This window comes from Sander vitreus, chromosome 7 (assembly GCF_031162955.1).
Source record: "Sander vitreus isolate 19-12246 chromosome 7, sanVit1, whole genome shotgun sequence".
Lineage (NCBI taxonomy): Eukaryota > Metazoa > Chordata > Actinopteri > Perciformes > Percidae > Sander > Sander vitreus.
Genome location: NC_135861.1, coordinates 25,024,154 through 25,041,731, shown reverse-complemented (window position 1 = coordinate 25,041,731; position 17,578 = coordinate 25,024,154). Strand labels below are relative to the sequence as shown.

Here is a 17,578-nt window from a genome sequence, read left to right as displayed (position 1 = left end):
GATAATGAATGCAGTATGTCTACTTATTATTACTGTCATTTGTAATTATTGTTATGGACATCTAATATTTAATTAACTGAAGGAAATCTCATTAGCCTATACAATCATTAGAGCAGCTTCTGCATTTATTGGTTATCACAACTAATCATATCCAAAATAGGTCACCATATATTTTAAACTATATATATATAGGCTACACTGTAAACCTTTGATGTAAATTTACAGCTATAATCTCACAGTATCTTAGTTATACAGCATCATACTGTAAATGGCAATGCATTCTGGGAGAAAATAATATTACAGCACTATCTGCAAATGTTACAGATTACATTTAATGTTAATACCAATGCATCTTGGGAAAATAAATGAAAAGGAGGGAATTACACTGCAGCCAGTATATTACTGTAAATTAAAATAATACAGTAAGAAACTATTTCTATTTACAGTAAAATACCTTCAAATTTAAAAACTGTATGCTTACTGTAAATAAACAGTAGTTGACTGGCGAAGCTGCTGTCAGTATATTACATATTTACGGCGAAAAGTGTTACAGTGTATAGTTGAGTATATTGAATTGAATTGAATGAATGAGTTCAATTGACAGTGCCACACAGTAGCATACTATCCCACTGTTATATCAGAGTTGGTGGTAATAATTAAAAAAGAAAAGAGTAAAGCCAGGCCGCTTTCTCTTTGTTCCATATCATGCCTGTACAGTACAGTGTAGCCTACAGTATAAGTGTGTTGTATAAGGGCCTGCGCACAGCCCAGACACACCACTAGATGACAGCACTGTCTTACCAATTAGCCTGTAAAAAATAGCAATATTCCCAACTCCATATCGCAAGGATGTGGACTGTCCCTTCCTGTTTTAGTGCCGAGAGAGCCACCGTAGCGACTCACACCGGAGCAGGAATACAGGCACTCACAACGCGATTATGTCTGGATTTTCGCTGGCTTCGTCCAACACACGGAGCTGCATTTTCCATCGTGTTGTGTCCAGGGTTATGTATTAGGGACTGCTGTTATGTTATTCTACGGGTAGCTGGTAACATAGTAGGCCTGTTTATTGCGCTGCCAACCCTTGTTCCTTTCATGTGTCAATGATTGTCCTCCCCTCACTCTCATGGCGGAGACTAAAATAATATATCACATAGACGAGGAGGAGACTCCTTATCTGGTCAAACTGTCCGTCTCTCCAGAGAAAGTCACCTTAGCGGATTTTAAAAATGTCCTCAACAATCGACCGGTCAATAGCTACAAATTCTTCTTTAAATCGATGGACCAGGATTTTGGGTAAGTGGCCACCATGATTATTATTCGCCTGTTCGTCTGGCTCACTTATTTATTATTGCAGTGTGTGTGTGTGTGTGTGTGTGTGTGTGTGTGTGTGTGTGTGTGTGTGTGTGTGTGTGTGTGTGTGTGTGTGTGTTTGTTTGTGTAGCCTATATAAAGCGCTTATTACAGGCCGTGATAGGCAACATCAGACGTCGCTGGCTGCAACATTGTTCCATGTGTGCCAACTACAGTGCCCTGTCTGTTTCCATGCTCCTGGCACCTGCTCGTTATTACTACCCTGTGCGCGGTGGAGGAGACACATGAGTGTTTAAAGCGATACCAGATCTGTCCAGAGCCCTAATGACGCAACCCTGCATGCATTACACAGAGCCAGACCCCTGATCCCCTTATTAAAGTCAATCTATTAACCCACATTAGTGTCATTGTATGAACCATGTGGAATATAAATGTGAGAGCAATGTTGACAAAGCGTCCACATGTTTAAGTTTTCATGTTGTCTTGTTTTGGTTTCCCTGTGCCTGGTTATTGTAGCATGTCATTTTCAGTATGTATCATAAGAAATTACCATTTCATTTTTTTTTTTATTCATCCACTTATAATAGCCCATGAAGTTATACACACACACACACACACACACACACACACACACACACAATGGACTACAGGTGAATCCCAAGGGACTATAGCAACCACAAGCCAGTGGCTGTGTCTACTAGATATGCAATCATGTAGCCACCTTTTCCATGTAATTGCCCCAGAGGAGGAGATCTGTCGAACAATACTGCATCCTCATAACCTTTTTTTTTTATTTCTAAAGAATATTGTATAATATTCTGTGTTATTACAATAACACCGGACAGACTCATTAAAAATGTTTGTTTGTTTTCCTGAGGAATACATTTAGGTTAAATAATACACAGTGAAGGGGCAATCACCATCTCATCACATCACATCCCTCTATTTGGTGTATTTAGAAAGATAATATACAGTATGGTCATTTACTTGTCAAGAGAGATACATTAATGGTTAAACCTACAGTCATATTTATGATGATTATGTTGTAGCATTAGTTATGGAACAAAAAAAAGATTTCATAATGCATTACGTCATGTGAAAAGGTTTTTTTTAGCAAATGATTGAAGCCTAATGGACTAATTTAATAGAATTTGTCTTTACTGTAAGTCATTTTCTTATTTTTCACGGTGAATTCTACCCCAGAAAGTCACAGGGACTACTTCTTCTAGCCACTGGATGCTGGAATATTTCTTCCTTCTTTCTCTTCTTTTGTTTTCTCTCTGTTCCTCTCTGTAATCCCATCCTGATTTTCAGGAGTTACAGCAGATCTACAAAGCTCTTTTTTTTTAAAGCTCTTTCTTGGTCAGCGAGATCTACTTGCTTTAGGCCACTGCTGAGGATAACATATTTGTGTCAGTGCCTATTTCTCATTCCAGCCTGAACAGTCATACATGGGCCCACACACATTAATATCTAGCACAGTAATGGCAAACATGATTGGAGGAAATGCAGACGCAGGCAGTGTCTATAGAGCCAAACGTCATACATTTCCACTGCAGCCTGACCTTGTGAGGGAAACTGGCTCTTCCTGGTGGCAGGCTAGGCTTGGTGCGCTGCTTTGTCCCCAGCCCCGGCTTCCTGCCTCTGTTGCACTGCAGGCCGGGCTGCTCACTGGGCCTCAGGTGATCGACAAGAAGATTATGAAAACAAACAAAGCATGTTTGCTTTCTCCACATGGAGACGTGGCTCCGTGTTGCTGAACACGCCACTACAGTAGGCCGACCTACTCCTGCATGTGCATCAGCAACGCATGCCAAATTATGCCATGAATTGGACATTGTCAAATGAATGTGTTTTCACCATACTCAGTTTATAAAGGCATCTCCATCAGCATTCCAGCCTTTGAGTTAAGGTTGAATATGCAGGCTCTGTGTGAGTGCCGTATGGTACTGGCACAGTATGGAAGCAAACCCAGTCAAAGGCACAGAGGATAGCAGTGCTTTGTGGTAGCCTTTCTGGCTGTACTGCATACACACGGACAGTATGGCTGCTGGAGAATTAGCTAGGGAGGAATAAGACTGCTGAGCAGAGAGGGAAAACATCAAATCCCTTGCAGTTATAGACAGTGTTTGAAATGTAAATTAGCAGTCAGTGCAAGGTCCTCTGTAGTAGACCCCCTGCTGTGCAGAAAAAAACAGCCATTTTCTTATGGGATTGCTGAACTACTTTTGTGCTGGCAGTATCAGCTCTCTAAGTAATGGCCACACAAATTTGATAAACGGTTTACCCCCGAAAAGCCTCAGCTTACCACAGTGAACATGTCATTTCAGTTCCCTTTGGAATCATATGGAATACATGTAACCATGGGCTGTGGCATTTCTTTCCACACAACAGAGTGTAGGGAAATTAAACGATGAACGTTTCTTTGTGCACATTTCATACCTCAGTTGGTCTCTCCCCCCCCCGTAATATTCATTCATTCATCCATATTCATAAGACAGGAAGCTTATGGAGGACGTGTTGTTTTCAAGCAACCCACTTGGGTTTTTTCAGAGACTTCAAGGTGATGATATGGCGTTTTGTCATTGCCACTGGTGGTGAGTGGGTTTGAGACCTCACTATAATGCAAGTCACAGAGGCACTCTGGAGCTGAGGAAGCAGCCAAGCTGAAGCTCTGAAAGAAACAGTCTAGTCTGTGCCTTAGAAAACAGGGGGCTGGTAGGGGAATCTTTCTTCTGCTGAGGTAGGGGTGCTAAGCCCCTGTAGTTAGACACAAATCTGCAGCTTTCTGCAGAAATGCACCCCTGCCTCACCTTGCCTGTTTGAGGATAGTGACAGATTTCGAAGGTTATACTGCATTTGTGTGTCATAGCATTAACAACAACACTTTTACTGTAATAGTGATTATACAATATTTGTCAGATAGTGACATGGGCTGCACAATAAATTGTTTATTTTTTATTTTTATCGTTATCGCAATATCAACTTGCGCAGTAAATACATTGCGAAAGGCTGTGACATATCGCAAGACACTAAGAGATTTTTAGTTAAAAAGAGAGTATCTGTAGAAAACTGCACTTTAAAATGTCACTATCATTCTTTTTTAACGCTGTCTTTTGTGTTCAGTTAAATGTTCAATATGTTCAATAGAAGAATGTCGAAAACGATTTCCTTTCGTTTGTTTTAAAATCAACAAGCAAGTTGTTGGATTTTAGCAGAATACTGAAAGCAGCAGAAGTGAGCACACTTTAATATCTGTTTATTTATCGCAAGTAATATTCAACAACGTTATCGCATATTTCCTCATATCGTGCAGCCCTATATCAATGGAAAATGGAAAACCCAAAACATCTGGACTTTGTTATTGTGATGCTGTGAAAGTCACACAGTTACAGTACTAAATGTGACATCAACAGTATGCATGCTATTATTAACAGCTTTCTGGGTGGTTAAAGTTGAATTTCGCTGTTTACTGAGTCAGCATCCGTGTCATATTGAAGTCAAATATTTTGCTTTCCTGTTTATAGTATCATTAGCATCAGGCCACCAAAATCTTTTGGCTGCTGGCTGGTGTTGGCAGGCTTCTCCTGCCCCTGGTTTCTGGTTTAAGCTCTGGCCAGCCCTCCTCTGTCTATCAAAGCATAAACACACACGTCTAATCTCCCCCAGCTACACAGATATCCCCAGCATTGAAATATTCAGTGATCACCAGAAAAAATCTTTGTCATTATCCAGTTAAGAGCTATTTAAGCTGCCACAGATCTAAGAAGTCAGATCTGTGACAGCAGCCCACACCAGTCATATGCTTCTCTAAACAGGGGTTAATGTTTGTGTGCGTGTGTGTGTTTGTGTGTGTCTGCTTTTTAAGTGTTCAGGGTGGAACTAACACTGCCCCTGATAGCAGAAACTGAAAAGAATGCAGGCCATGGGTATTTTACCACATGATAAAGACGTCATCTGTTATGATTGGAATTGTTTCTTGGGTCATCTGGTTCCCGTTCTTACGACAGACAGAGATATGTTTAAGAGATTTATTTTTGCATGCCAGTTCTTTCAGAAAATGTAAAAATGCAGTAACATTGGTGACCTATGTGTGCGCGCAAGTGGAAAAGGCAACCTTATCCAAGTCAAACATTAGAAAGAAGAAGCGTTGCTGATATTTTTTTTGCACGGGCCACTCCCACATCCTCACAAGTCACCTTACAGCTGGTCATGCAGCTTGAGAGAGAGGATGCAAACACTTCCTACCTAACAAGCAGCCGGCAGAGTCAGCCTGCCCCTCCCTCCCTCCCTTTTCCTCCCTGAGGTGGAACAGGCCACAGCGGCTGACTCTGCAGTCGTCAGTTCCAGCCACAAGGCTACGTTATCTCCGTCCACCATTCCCAGCAATACAGCTCCCACAGCAGCAGCGTGCACAATAACACAACCGGGCTTGGCTAATCATTTCAGTAGCAGGGAAGTTCTGGCAGACGAAGTGGAAAAAAAAAAATCCGTAAAGTCGCTGTCAGAGACACCCCTGCATCAAACCTTCTTAGGCTTTTCTGCTGCTCTCAAGTTGTGCCTCTCCCTTTTCATGTACCGTGTTCAAAGCCAAGAAGCTAATGTGAGATCTCCACAGACACTCAGAAATGCTTGGTTGTACAATTTCTGGGAAAATCCTCTGCAAAAAACACAAACAATGTGCACAAAGACATACAGGGGGTTATAATGGAAACTGGTAAATATATCAGGATGTTTAGCCCCTGCGTGCGTGTGTGCGTGCGTGCATGCGTGTAAGGTGTTTGCCAGCTCATCTCCTGTACCTATTGGCCAGCTCCAGGTTTGATCGATTGATCGGCGTGACACAAGCCTAGCAGGTGCGGTAACTGGTTGCTGCTGAACAGTGTCCCAGCAGGTCAGGGTATGGGAATTTACAACCAACTTACCAACACACTGAGGGAGGATCACACACTAGATCACTCTATTAATACACACTCTTGTGCCTTGACACCATGTAGTCTACCCACACACACACACACACATAAAACATTTACCTGTCTGTCTGCCTGTCTGTCTGTCTGTCTGTCTGTCCTCTATCTATCTGTCTATCTGTCTGTCTGTCTGTCTATCTATCTATCTATCTATCTATCTATCTATCTATCTATCTATCTATCTATCTATCTGTCTGTCTATCTGTCAACAGTGCACACATGCACAGGTTACTATAAGACCCATTCATTACTGATTTATGGCCCTATCCTTGCCAGTTTGAGCGGACCTTATCACATTGTTGTTGTTGTGTTACTGAAAGACAGCCATAATGTCCATAAATCAATAAATAAAATAAATCAATAGAGACTCGGACTGAGAGTGTCATCCCTGCTGCTCATTGAGCTTACCCGCGCCAACAAGGGTGCAAACTAAAGCTGTTTGAAAGCCATGTGGAAAATTTGACTTACAAAGCATGAATTTATCGCAGCATCTATCAACTAGGCAGGGAAGGGAAGGGTCTCCAGACTGTACTGGGTTGTGTTGTTGAGCTGACTATGTGTCCTTCTCCTGGTCGGTTAGCCTGACTGTATCTGTCTGCCTGTTCCCCAGGGTTGTCAAAGAAGAGATTTCCGATGACAACGCCAAGCTGCCCTGCTTCAACGGGAGAGTAGTGTCCTGGGTAAGTGAGATGGATAGTGCACCCATGCTGCCCCTTTCTCCCGGCTGTGCTGCCTCAGCACTAACCAAAGAAATGTGGAGCACTTGTGGATCATGTAAATCTAGCCATGTAACGCCTCCACAGAGCTTTTTAAAACACTCTTCACCTTGATCTCACTGTTCAGCTGTATTGTATAAGTGTGGGTGATTCCATTAGATATTAAACTTAGCTACTGTTACAAAATATAATCAGAGGTGGCTGAGTTTGACTGCTTAAACAAGGAATATCGTACTATAGTGTAACCTTTTTGATTGTCAGTTACTCTATTGACTTCTGTAGCTTCATAGTGATTTGTAGTTATGGAAGATAAACAGGGTTGTGAACCCAGGTTTTTCTACGGGGACAATAAAGTATGATAAATCAAATCAATCTGTAATGTTAAAGGAGGATTTACATCCTAATCATTGCTCTGTTGTACAGAACAGAAGACACGGGTTAAAGCAAAACATGGATGGAATTCTAGAGCAAGAATGTATAGATTAGTTCGTCAGTCTCTGTGTTTAATCTACTTGGTGGCTTTTATTTATTATTTTAACAATCCAGTATGATAATATTATGCTTTATTGACCTCTGTGGGGAAATTCATTAGTTTGCTCCACGGGAAGGTTAGAGGTCAGAATCAGGGACACAGTGGCTATAGCTGTAGAGTTGTTAGGGGCTGTCTTGCTCAATATCACTTACACAGTGTCAATACTAATGACAGGACTTGAAGCATGTGGTCTCACTTTACCACACTGCTGCTCAACAACTAGTTAGCCCAAAGGTACTGTGTGCATCTTCAAGATTCACTCACATTTGATTTACCAGAATTACTCCATACACTACACCAGGGGTTCTCACTTTTCTTTAAAGCAGGGAACCCCTTTCATAAAGAGATTTCTTAACCAATTAAATACATTTTTAACATTTGCATTACATTTTGCACAAAAAGTGCCCAATATATATACTATGTTTTAATATCAGCCACATGTAATGCAATTAGAAGAAGTATACGGTTGTGTCATTCCAGGGTATTTTAGCTTCTTAAACTATATCAGAGTTTCAGAGTTTCTTTAAGCTCCATTTACGGTGACAAATCTTTACATCACTTGTTCCGACGTTTTTTAATTCCGGCTGCTTGAAAGTTATGGCAAACGTGAGACCATCAACAACTGTACATGAAGTCCTTACCTCATATTACCTTCCATAAAATAATCCTAATGAGCTGGGGCACTGGTGGCCTGAGTGTCAGGAGAGAAAAAGTCAGGGCAGTGCATCCATTCTTTTTCGGGATTTTTATTTTTCCTTACTGTAATAATATTGTCATTGCTTTTTAAAGCAGTTTTACACAAAACTCGCGAACCAAGAATCAGAGCGGAATCTGCTCATTCTTTCAGACAGAAAGCCAGTCGGCACACAGACACAGTACACAGAGACAGAAAGTGATGGGAAATGCAGAAATACGTTCAGTCTTTGAAATGGAGCAAATAAAAAGTAGCACACAGAGTTCATATTAGGGCTGGGCAATATATCGATATTATATCAATATTGTGATATGAGACTGGATATTGTCTTAGATTTTGGATATCGTGATATGACACGTGTTATCTGTCCCTGGTTTTAATGGCTGGATTCCAGTAAAGTGATGTAATTTTTTGAACTTACCAGACTGTTCTAGCTTTTCTATTATTTGCCTTTACCCACTTAGTTATTATATACACATTAATGATGATTATTTATCAAAAATCTCATTGTGTAAATATTTTTTTGTAAGCACCAATTGTCAACACTACAATATCACCGCAATATCGATATTGAGGTATTTGGTCAACAATATCGTGATATTAGATTTTTTCCATATCACCCAGCTCTAGTTCATATAAGAATCTAGTGACACCTGTGAATCCCAAAGCTCACATTATAATAATCATAGTCAATGCAGTTGCTATTCTTTCCACGACTACCTGCTATAACTTTCATTATTCTGGCTCAGATGAAAGGAGAGTAGTTGTATCCACGGGTCATCATCCTTTGTGCTGACACTCGACTGAGTGAAAGCAGTGTGGTCTTTTGTTTCTTTGTCGTTTGCTGTGTTTCTCAAGTTGTTTATGTGCAGCCAGCCACCAGTGATCTCTATAGGCCTCTTCGCAGCATCTCATTTCATTGCCTTTCCTCTGTGCTTGTCTCAGGTGTCAGTATCACTGTGTTTATTTTTGAGTGTTGCAAAGTCTGTTGAGGTTGTTTTTGAGTTTCTCTTTTTTTCACTATGGGTTAGGGATGCACTGATCTGATACTGATATCAGGCTGATACTGACTCAAAAACCTGGATCGTGTATCGAAGACAATTGGGACGATCTATTTAATTTAATTCTATGTTTATATACTATATACATCATATACTGGAATTTTAATTTCTGTGTAAGTTTTGAGCAATTTGTTCATCTAAAAAAGTTTACACTTGAATTGTAACTCCTGTTCATTTTGAAGATGTTTTACCAAGTTGCTGCTTCACAATTTATAATTTGAATAATCAATAACAGTTTAGTGAATCTATATCTCTGTATTTATTTATTACATTTTGTTTAACAAATAAATTAGGAAAGCAATGTTTAAGTGAAGTCTGATGTTGCCTTACACATAGGAAAACGATCCCAGTCACTTCCACAAAGTGAGCCATACAGCTTATTAATTAAACACTGGGCATTGGATCGGGACTCGGTATTGGCCAATACCCAAAGCCCAGGTATCGGTATCAGGACTGAAAAAGTTGGATCGGTGCATTCCTACTATGGGGCCTATATCATTTAACACAATATTGTTTGTGTTTCTCTCTTTGAGCTGAATATGTCTGGTCTTTAACAAATCTTTCCTTTGCTCCAACTTGTCTCTCTCAGTTGGTCCTGGCAGAGAGTGCCCACTCTGATGGAGGATCTCAGTGCACAGAGAACCATCCAGAGCTGCCCCCTCCTCTCGAGAGAACAGGGGGCATTGGAGACTCACGGCCTCCCTCCTTCCAGTAAGTAGACTGATTACTGCCTGTCGTGTATGCACAATTTCACACACATGGGCATGTAGGCTGCTGTATTCAAGCACACGATCCTGTGCACTGGGTGACCTTTTTATTTCACAGCGTGCCATATGTGCTAATTAGAATGTGGAAAGCTCATCACAGAGATTTGTCATCACAGGCTCGTATGGGAGCTGTAGGTGGTCTATACGCCTGTGTGTGAATATGGCATAAACTATGTGCTAAAGCTTGAGTGTGTGAACATGCATGGGCTGTGAGTATTTCTCCCACTTATGTGTATGTTCCCTCCTGCCCACTCAACCATGGAGTAAGGCGTTAGTCCGCTCATTGGTTTAAACATGATGCGTACGCTGCCAGTGCTGCTGATTCTTGAAATAGCCTTCGCAGCATAAACATCTTCAGGCAAATACTGGCACTCAGTGAGGCCCATTGTATTCAGTCACTCATCCATACTCGGCTAATAAAGGCATATGTGGCCCATAAATATGTTGGTGCCTAAAAGCTCAGAAATGGAGATGTTCTCGACAGCCTGGTGACTGTTACCTGAGTCCAGACTTTGACTTCAAAGTGGCAGATTGGAGAATATCATTGCACTTGCTAAGCAGAAGTCCCACGCTAAATATAGCGAGAAGGGCTGGGGGCGGTAGGGGGCAAGGGTTGTTGCCATTACTGCACTAGAGCAATACGGCTGAGGCTCTATATTGAGAACATGCAATCTGTCATGTCTCAGTGTATCTCTTTATCCAGCGTTTGACATCTCAGCTCGCTCTTGCCCTCTATGGGCTGCCCCCTGCTGTTTGGCTGTCAGCTGTCCTGATGACTTTATTGTTCCTGGCCAGCTTTCACTACGACTACGCCACCTTGTGGAGCAAAACGACAGTGAGCCGGCCTCCTTACCCCACGTTATGTCCCCCCGCCCCCTCCCCCACTCTTCCTTTCTCTTCCCCTTTGAGTCAGATAAGCAGGCCTTTCTCTCAGAGAAACAGCATGGTAAATAGCCATAGCGAACCTCCTCTCTTTCTGAAATGAATCCAGTCTTCCACCCTTTACCTCTCTCTGTAAATAGCCAGAATATTATTACCTCTTCATTTTCTCTTGTGCTGTATTCATGCATTTCATGTGTTTGTCGGCATGAATGGCTCTATTTGATGAGCACACAGAATAGGTGTTTAATGGCTGAGAATGCACACAACTGATGTGCTTCTGCCTAGTAATCCGGATTAACGGACATTAAAAGCACCCATCTCCATTTCCAAGACGGAGGGGTGGCGATTGGCAGCAGACAGGGGTGGGTTGAAAGGGGGTGTCATTTGTTCACAGCTGCAGCCTAGCGCCTTGGATAATCTCCCCTCGGATCAGCAGACTTGCCGCCCTGGCTGGTCAGCAGCCATTGACAGCCTTGACAGACAGGCAGTCACCACCACATCCTTCATCACACTGCTGTCCAATCACTACCAATATAAATGCATCCAAACTATGCATCTACAGTGATATTTGCATACATGCACTGACCTGTACTGGTGAAGCCCAGACCAGGTGCACCCATTAGTACCGCCGCAGCAGAAGCGTGTAGCAGAAGCATGCCTCATTGAGCACTTCATCTGGCTGAGTGAACACAGCAGACACAGCATCTTGTCTGCTCTTGTGTTTTTAATTTGCTTTGATCATCCACACGCTTCCACTGAGGTGTGTAAGAACATTGCTTTTATACCATTGCAGGATATTTGTGTTTTATGCCTCTTTTGTTCTGTTTGTACACTATGAATATGACACTGTTTGTATATGAGCACTGCCATTTGAGCGTGCATGATTGCATGAATGCGCCAGCGTGAAAGTACAATTATTTATGCAGGTGTAGGGAACATGTTGCACACATGCTTAAGTGTGTGTGACAGACTGACAGGGCTGAGTAGAGTTCTCACCAGCTTTAGGTTTCCTAGGTGCCTGGTGGCTATGTAGGTCCCTTAACCCTGGTGCCTGAGGCCACAGCGTCTCCAGCCCTCTGACAGAATAACAATCTGCCCTCCAGCCCCTCCAGAACCCCCAAACTCCTCCCAGACCCCAAGTACACAGGCCAGCTTATTGCTCAGCCCACACCTGATCTACCACTTCTCGCTTTTTTATGCAATCTGTCATTCTCCCCTGTCTGTCTCTCTCCCAATCATGCTCCAGGCACCATCTGGGCTTTCAATAGGTCTCATTAATGCCAGTATTGTCCAGAATGGCTCCCTCGCAGGGTATCTGGTCATTAATGACACTTAGTGGAAAACACATCATATACCGCAGAACAATGAAACTGCTATTTTGGCCAGAGGGATTGAATTTGTAACAGAGTCATAATATGAGTTGCATACTCCCCTAAGGCTGAATGGCAGGCAAACAGATATTACAACAGACAGAAGTATATCGTAGCTGGGGATTATGTTCAGGAGTGTTGGTCACAGACTGGCTAGAGAATTTTGTGTGAGAGGGAGTTTGTGTGTGTTTTGTACATCATTACGAATCTGACTGAAGTATTACGATGTGTGTATTGCAGTGCCAATGCGGTGAGCAGTCGAGATGGCCTGGACACCGAGACGGGAACAGAGTCTCTCCTGAGCCATCGCAGAGAGCGAGAGAGAGAGCGGGCACGGAGGAGAGCGAGAGAAACTGAGCGTGAGTAGTATCAGCCAGGGACAGATGGATCCTAAAAATGCAATTATCTCGTCATTTCCAAGTTATTACAGTTCAATGCCTCTCACTCAAAACTTAACTTCCTTTAAAAAAGAAAAGAAAAGACAGACAGCAGACCTGTATGAAAAGATGCCCTCAGGGATGGTGTATAATTTGAACTTTAGCAATGTGAGACCAAGAAACACATAAATATCCACTTTCTCTGAAGAGTGAAGAAAGTAAGAAGTGAAGACGTTCACTGTATGTCAAACTTTCTGGAATTCACTGTCTTTCCAATGAACCTTTCTTCTGTTTCCTGTGTGCGGCTCAGGTTCATGGTCAGAGGCTGTTTTCCACTTGGTAGTCATACTCCAATCCTGTACGATGATTACACCCAGTGTCAGAAGACAGTAGTGTTGTGAAATATCACGTCTTTTTCAGCTATTGTTGAGATACAAATGCAACCATCTACAGTCTACCTCGAAAAGAAATCGTTAGGATCTTGCTTTTAAAAAGCCCCTGAGAGCCGTTATCAAGTGTGGACACATCTGCTTTATCGTTTTGGCATTTGACTGCAGCAATTTCTATAGAAATCACTTTGGTAGAAGGACAGCTTTCTTCCTGCTCCTATAAAAGAACTGCTTTCCTTTACAGACTCAATGTTTTTAATATGAGAACCTGCCAGGCAACATCACATGAGAGAACAGGGTAGACTAGTATACTGGTGCTGCAGGAAAAGGTGTGTTCTGTTATCAGCATAATCATACCTGTGATATTTTGAGAGATCTGCTTCATTCTATTTCTGTTCTTGCCACACAGATTTTTTTTTTTGGCAGAATTAGTTCTGTTTTTATGGCAGGAAATAATGAATCAGCAGCTTCTGATGCTCACCCTCTGCTCTTCGTTTTACTCACAGCAAAGCCATTTGTCTTTCTGACTCTTCTCCCCTTGTCCTCGGCAGAGCAAAGCATGTAGTTGAGGTTGTAGGAAAAGCTGTAACTGTTATGCATTATGGAAACAGATTTAACTTGATCCTAGCCGAATAACCGCACATTCACATCTATTGATTTCATCACTCTCGTGCATCAACATATTGTTGGCACTCAACATGTCAGATCTACTGCTGCTAACTGCCAACTGCACATCTGTTGTTTTGTGGCTGATGCGGAAATACCTCAGGCCTAATGAACTTTGCATCTGTCCTCGATACTTCTCTGTGTTGACTGACAACACAAATCTGACACTATCATACAGACAACAGAAAACAGAATTTCTAAAGGATCATCAACCAGCCAGCAGTATGATGGTTCATAAATCTATCAAGCAAGACCACTATATAATGTACCTTGATGTGGCTGTGTTAGCTCAGTGGTTGCTGTCATCGTCACATTGCTGGTAGCCCCACCTCTTTACCGCGCAGCCTGCAGCAGCAGGAATTCCCCTGTCACCTTATACACACGCTTCAAGTGATTTTGTCTCAGCGTGAATGCTAGCTGTTTTACAGTGATCGGTTAAAGTGCTCAGCCCTGGTAAACATATCCCTTCTTATTTTCTGTGTGTGCTGTAGCATTTTTGGAATTAATGGATGAATAATGCAGCAGTTGAACCTTTTAGGAGGTTGAACAGGGGTTGCATGTTGGATGGAGTTATGGGATATGATCTGTTTCAACGCCGCCAGGTGCTCTGCATCTTAACCCGTTGTAAGACAAGACTCTAATGTTCAGTTATTACATTGTAGCAGAGAACATTTAATACCCTAAAAAAAGAAATAAAAAAAGCCATTGCTTTTAAGTATAATGCTGCTCAGCGCTGAATGGTTGAGGTCAAAGAAGACATGGCTTAGCCAAAGCACTTATGCTTGTATTAAAGTATTAACACAAAGCACAAAAACAGCTGGTGAGACTGTCCTCCGTTATGAAAAGTATCTTAAAAAATATTTGTTTCGCGATGCTGCTAAAAGCATTTGGGCTTTTAATAACCTGATGGTGTTTTCACCTGAGGCAGAGATGGGACAGGACAGCACATCATCTCCAATCCCATATTATCTCTGTTTTGGAGAAAACCATCATCTGATTGGTCAGAGACAGATTAGCAGTCATTCTATAGTTGCGTGCCATCGGAGGGAGGGACGAGGCAAAACTTCCTCCTGACTCCCAGCTCAGTTTCTCTGCACGTCTGATGAAGGCACACTGTCTGCTGTGGTGAGAGGGATTTGTTGTGTTATGTCCGTTGACGATATTTGACATTTGAATATGTTATACGATACATTTTGTGGTTAGTTTAATGCAGGTTTTTCTATCATTCCAATGTGATTATCGTTAGTTAGTTAGTTCAAATATGCGTGTTCTTGTTTTGCAGTAAGGAGAGAGATGTTTATGTAATGTTAACCCACCAAATTGTCACACATTGACTTTATCTGGTGAGTGCATTATTTATTGATGTATGCTTCATAGTTAATATACACATATACAGACAGTAAAACTTTTTACAACCAGCTTATCCTTTTTCTTTTGAAAAGGTCATGATTATATATATATATTGCATCCAAAGTTTCACGTCTAGTTGAAAAGTGACTCACTCACTTCGTGTTTTCTTACTTGCCGCTCTTCACAGAGTACCTTTATGCTTATTCCCTATTTTTGTCACTGCCTCTATTGTAGATAAGCTGTCAGGAGCCAGCCGGTGGACAGAGAGCATCTTGGGCTCAGGCTGGCTTTTAGAGAGCGGCTAGCACAGACGGATCACAGCACAAAGACACAGATTTCAGTCTGGCTTGGTGAACCTGCACTCTTGTTTTCTCTGGTGTGTCAGTCAACTGAGTGTGGGAGGAAATACGGTTGTGTTCATCCTCACAGTGGATGATGTCATGTCCATCTGCTGATTGAGTGCTTATGTGCAGTAGCTCAGCTTTCATAGAAGAACCCTCTGGGCGGAGCAAGTGATGGGAGCTACCACATTGCTGGAATGTTTTGCTTGCTCTCGGCGAATACGCTGGCTGCCACGCCCTCTTCGCCTTATGAGACCTTTCCAGCCAATCCGCTGTCACCCTGAGACAGCACCGCCTCACTGGCAATGTATGTATGGTAATGGACAGGGTAGTTGTACACTGCTGGGATACTGGGAGTACAGTAAGGCACTGTATTAAAGTAAATAGATCTATTTGTTTTTTTCTATAATAACAAGATATTGTGAAGTAGGGGCAGGACTATATAAGCATTATGCTTCTGCCTGCTCCTACTCAAACGTATCCTTTTTTTTTTTGTTCTTTGGTAAAATCTGATTGGTTTGTCTATGTTTGTGTTTTATCTTTGGGTTTTTATGTTGTTTTCTTCTTTTACAACATACTGCTGATTGTTCGCGTTAAAATAAAAAACAATCAATAATAAAATTAGATCTCAAGTAGCTGTATTCATTTTTAAATTTGTTATGATTATTTTTACCTTTTCAATATTGTACGCAAGTCAAAGTAATTGCTATTGCTTGATTCCATTCCCCCTCCTGTACTCTACTGTACACAGTATACAGTAGAAAACCAAGTTCCGCTTTTCAGTTCATATTTTCAGTAATGCTCAAAATCTTCCACAAGTCTCAGAGATTAAAGCTCCTGTGTTGTTTCTGTCACTGTTGCTCAGATAATTATTATCTTTTTTCCAAATGCGCCACTGTCACTAACACTGTCTTTCCTCCCTTCCTTGTTTGCTCCCTCTCGTTCTGTATGACCCCGCGATAAGCAACGCTACCTCCCGTCTGACTCAATGCTGCTCTGCTCTTTCTCTCTCCAGTCCCTCGCATCAATGGTCACTCGAAATCAGAGCGCACCGCAAGGGACTCAGCCATGGGTTACGACAGCGCCTCAGTAATGAGCAGCGAGTTGGAGTCCAGCTCATTTGTTGACAGCGAGGAAGACGAGGATGCTAGCAGGTAACATTCAACCTGACATCAAAATATGTTTCTGCTCTGTCCAGACACTCAGATCAATAGCGTTTGTTTGTTTCTCAATCTATTGTTTTTCATAAAAAAAAGTAGTGATTAGTAGTTAGTAAACACCTTAAAATACAATATGTTGACTGTGGCTAGGGCTGCAATTAACAATTATTTCCATCAATGAATCCATTATCTTTTATTGATTAATCACAAAATGTCAGACATTGGTGGAAAAAATCCTGTCACTCCCTGTGTTCAAATTACTTGTTTTACCTGTCCAACAGTCCAAAACCCAAAGAAATTCAATTAGCAAAGATATAACACATAAAAAGCAGAAAACCCTCCCATTTGTGAAGCTGGAATTAGCATATATTTGGCATTTTTGCTTAATCCATGATCAAAATAGTAGCTGATTAATTTTGTTTTAATCAATTAAGTGATTAATCAACTAATCGTTTCAGCTCTAGTTGTGATTGATCCACCAGCAATTTAGGCTACGACTCCTTTAAATCACAATCAGCTACATAAGTCATTAAAGCTATAGTACTTAGTTTCTGTCTCCCCCATGAGGAATTCTAAGTAATGATAACAAACCTGTCTTCATCACTGGACGCCACAATCTTTGGAACATAGTCATACTGAGAAATACAGAGATAGTTGTGTAGTATCTGATAGTCTTAATTACAGTCATGTGAACAAATTAGGACACCCATGCTAAAGTTGACTAAAAAGAGGAATAAAAAAATCATCTTTAGGAAATTGATCTTAATGCCTAAATAAAAAAAAAGAGGAAAATCCAGTCTTTAAAAACACCAATTTTCTTTGTGAATGAATAACGTATTGTAAATAAATAAATGTTCTTCCTTAAAATACAGGGGGCATAAGTAAGTACACCCCTATGTTAAATTCCCATAGAGGCAGGCAGATGTTTATTTTTAAAGGCCAGTTATTTCATGGATCCAGGATAACATGCATCCTGATAAAGTTCCCTT

The 17,578-nt window shown here is 41.4% G+C and overlaps 1 protein-coding gene across 5 annotated transcripts in view; it reads left to right on the top strand.

Moving 5' to 3' along the window:
* The first annotated feature begins 880 nt into the window (after window positions 1-880).
* The window catches only part of LOC144521170 (segment polarity protein dishevelled homolog DVL-1-like), a 29,029-nt gene continuing 12,331 nt past the window's right edge, over window positions 881-17,578 (top strand). For all 5 annotated transcript variants that reach the window (XR_013502290.1, XM_078255547.1, XM_078255545.1 and 2 more), the window contains exons 1-5: window positions 881-1,296; window positions 6,895-6,964; window positions 9,877-9,998; window positions 12,547-12,665; window positions 16,445-16,583. Coding sequence is in view for 4 of the 5 variants with exons in the window: in XM_078255547.1 (XP_078111673.1) it covers window positions 1,127-1,296; window positions 6,895-6,964; window positions 9,877-9,998; window positions 12,547-12,665; window positions 16,445-16,583 (620 nt within the window). In the remaining variant the exon portion in view is untranslated. The remainder of the gene's footprint in view (window positions 1,297-6,894; window positions 6,965-9,876; window positions 9,999-12,546; window positions 12,666-16,444; window positions 16,584-17,578) is intronic.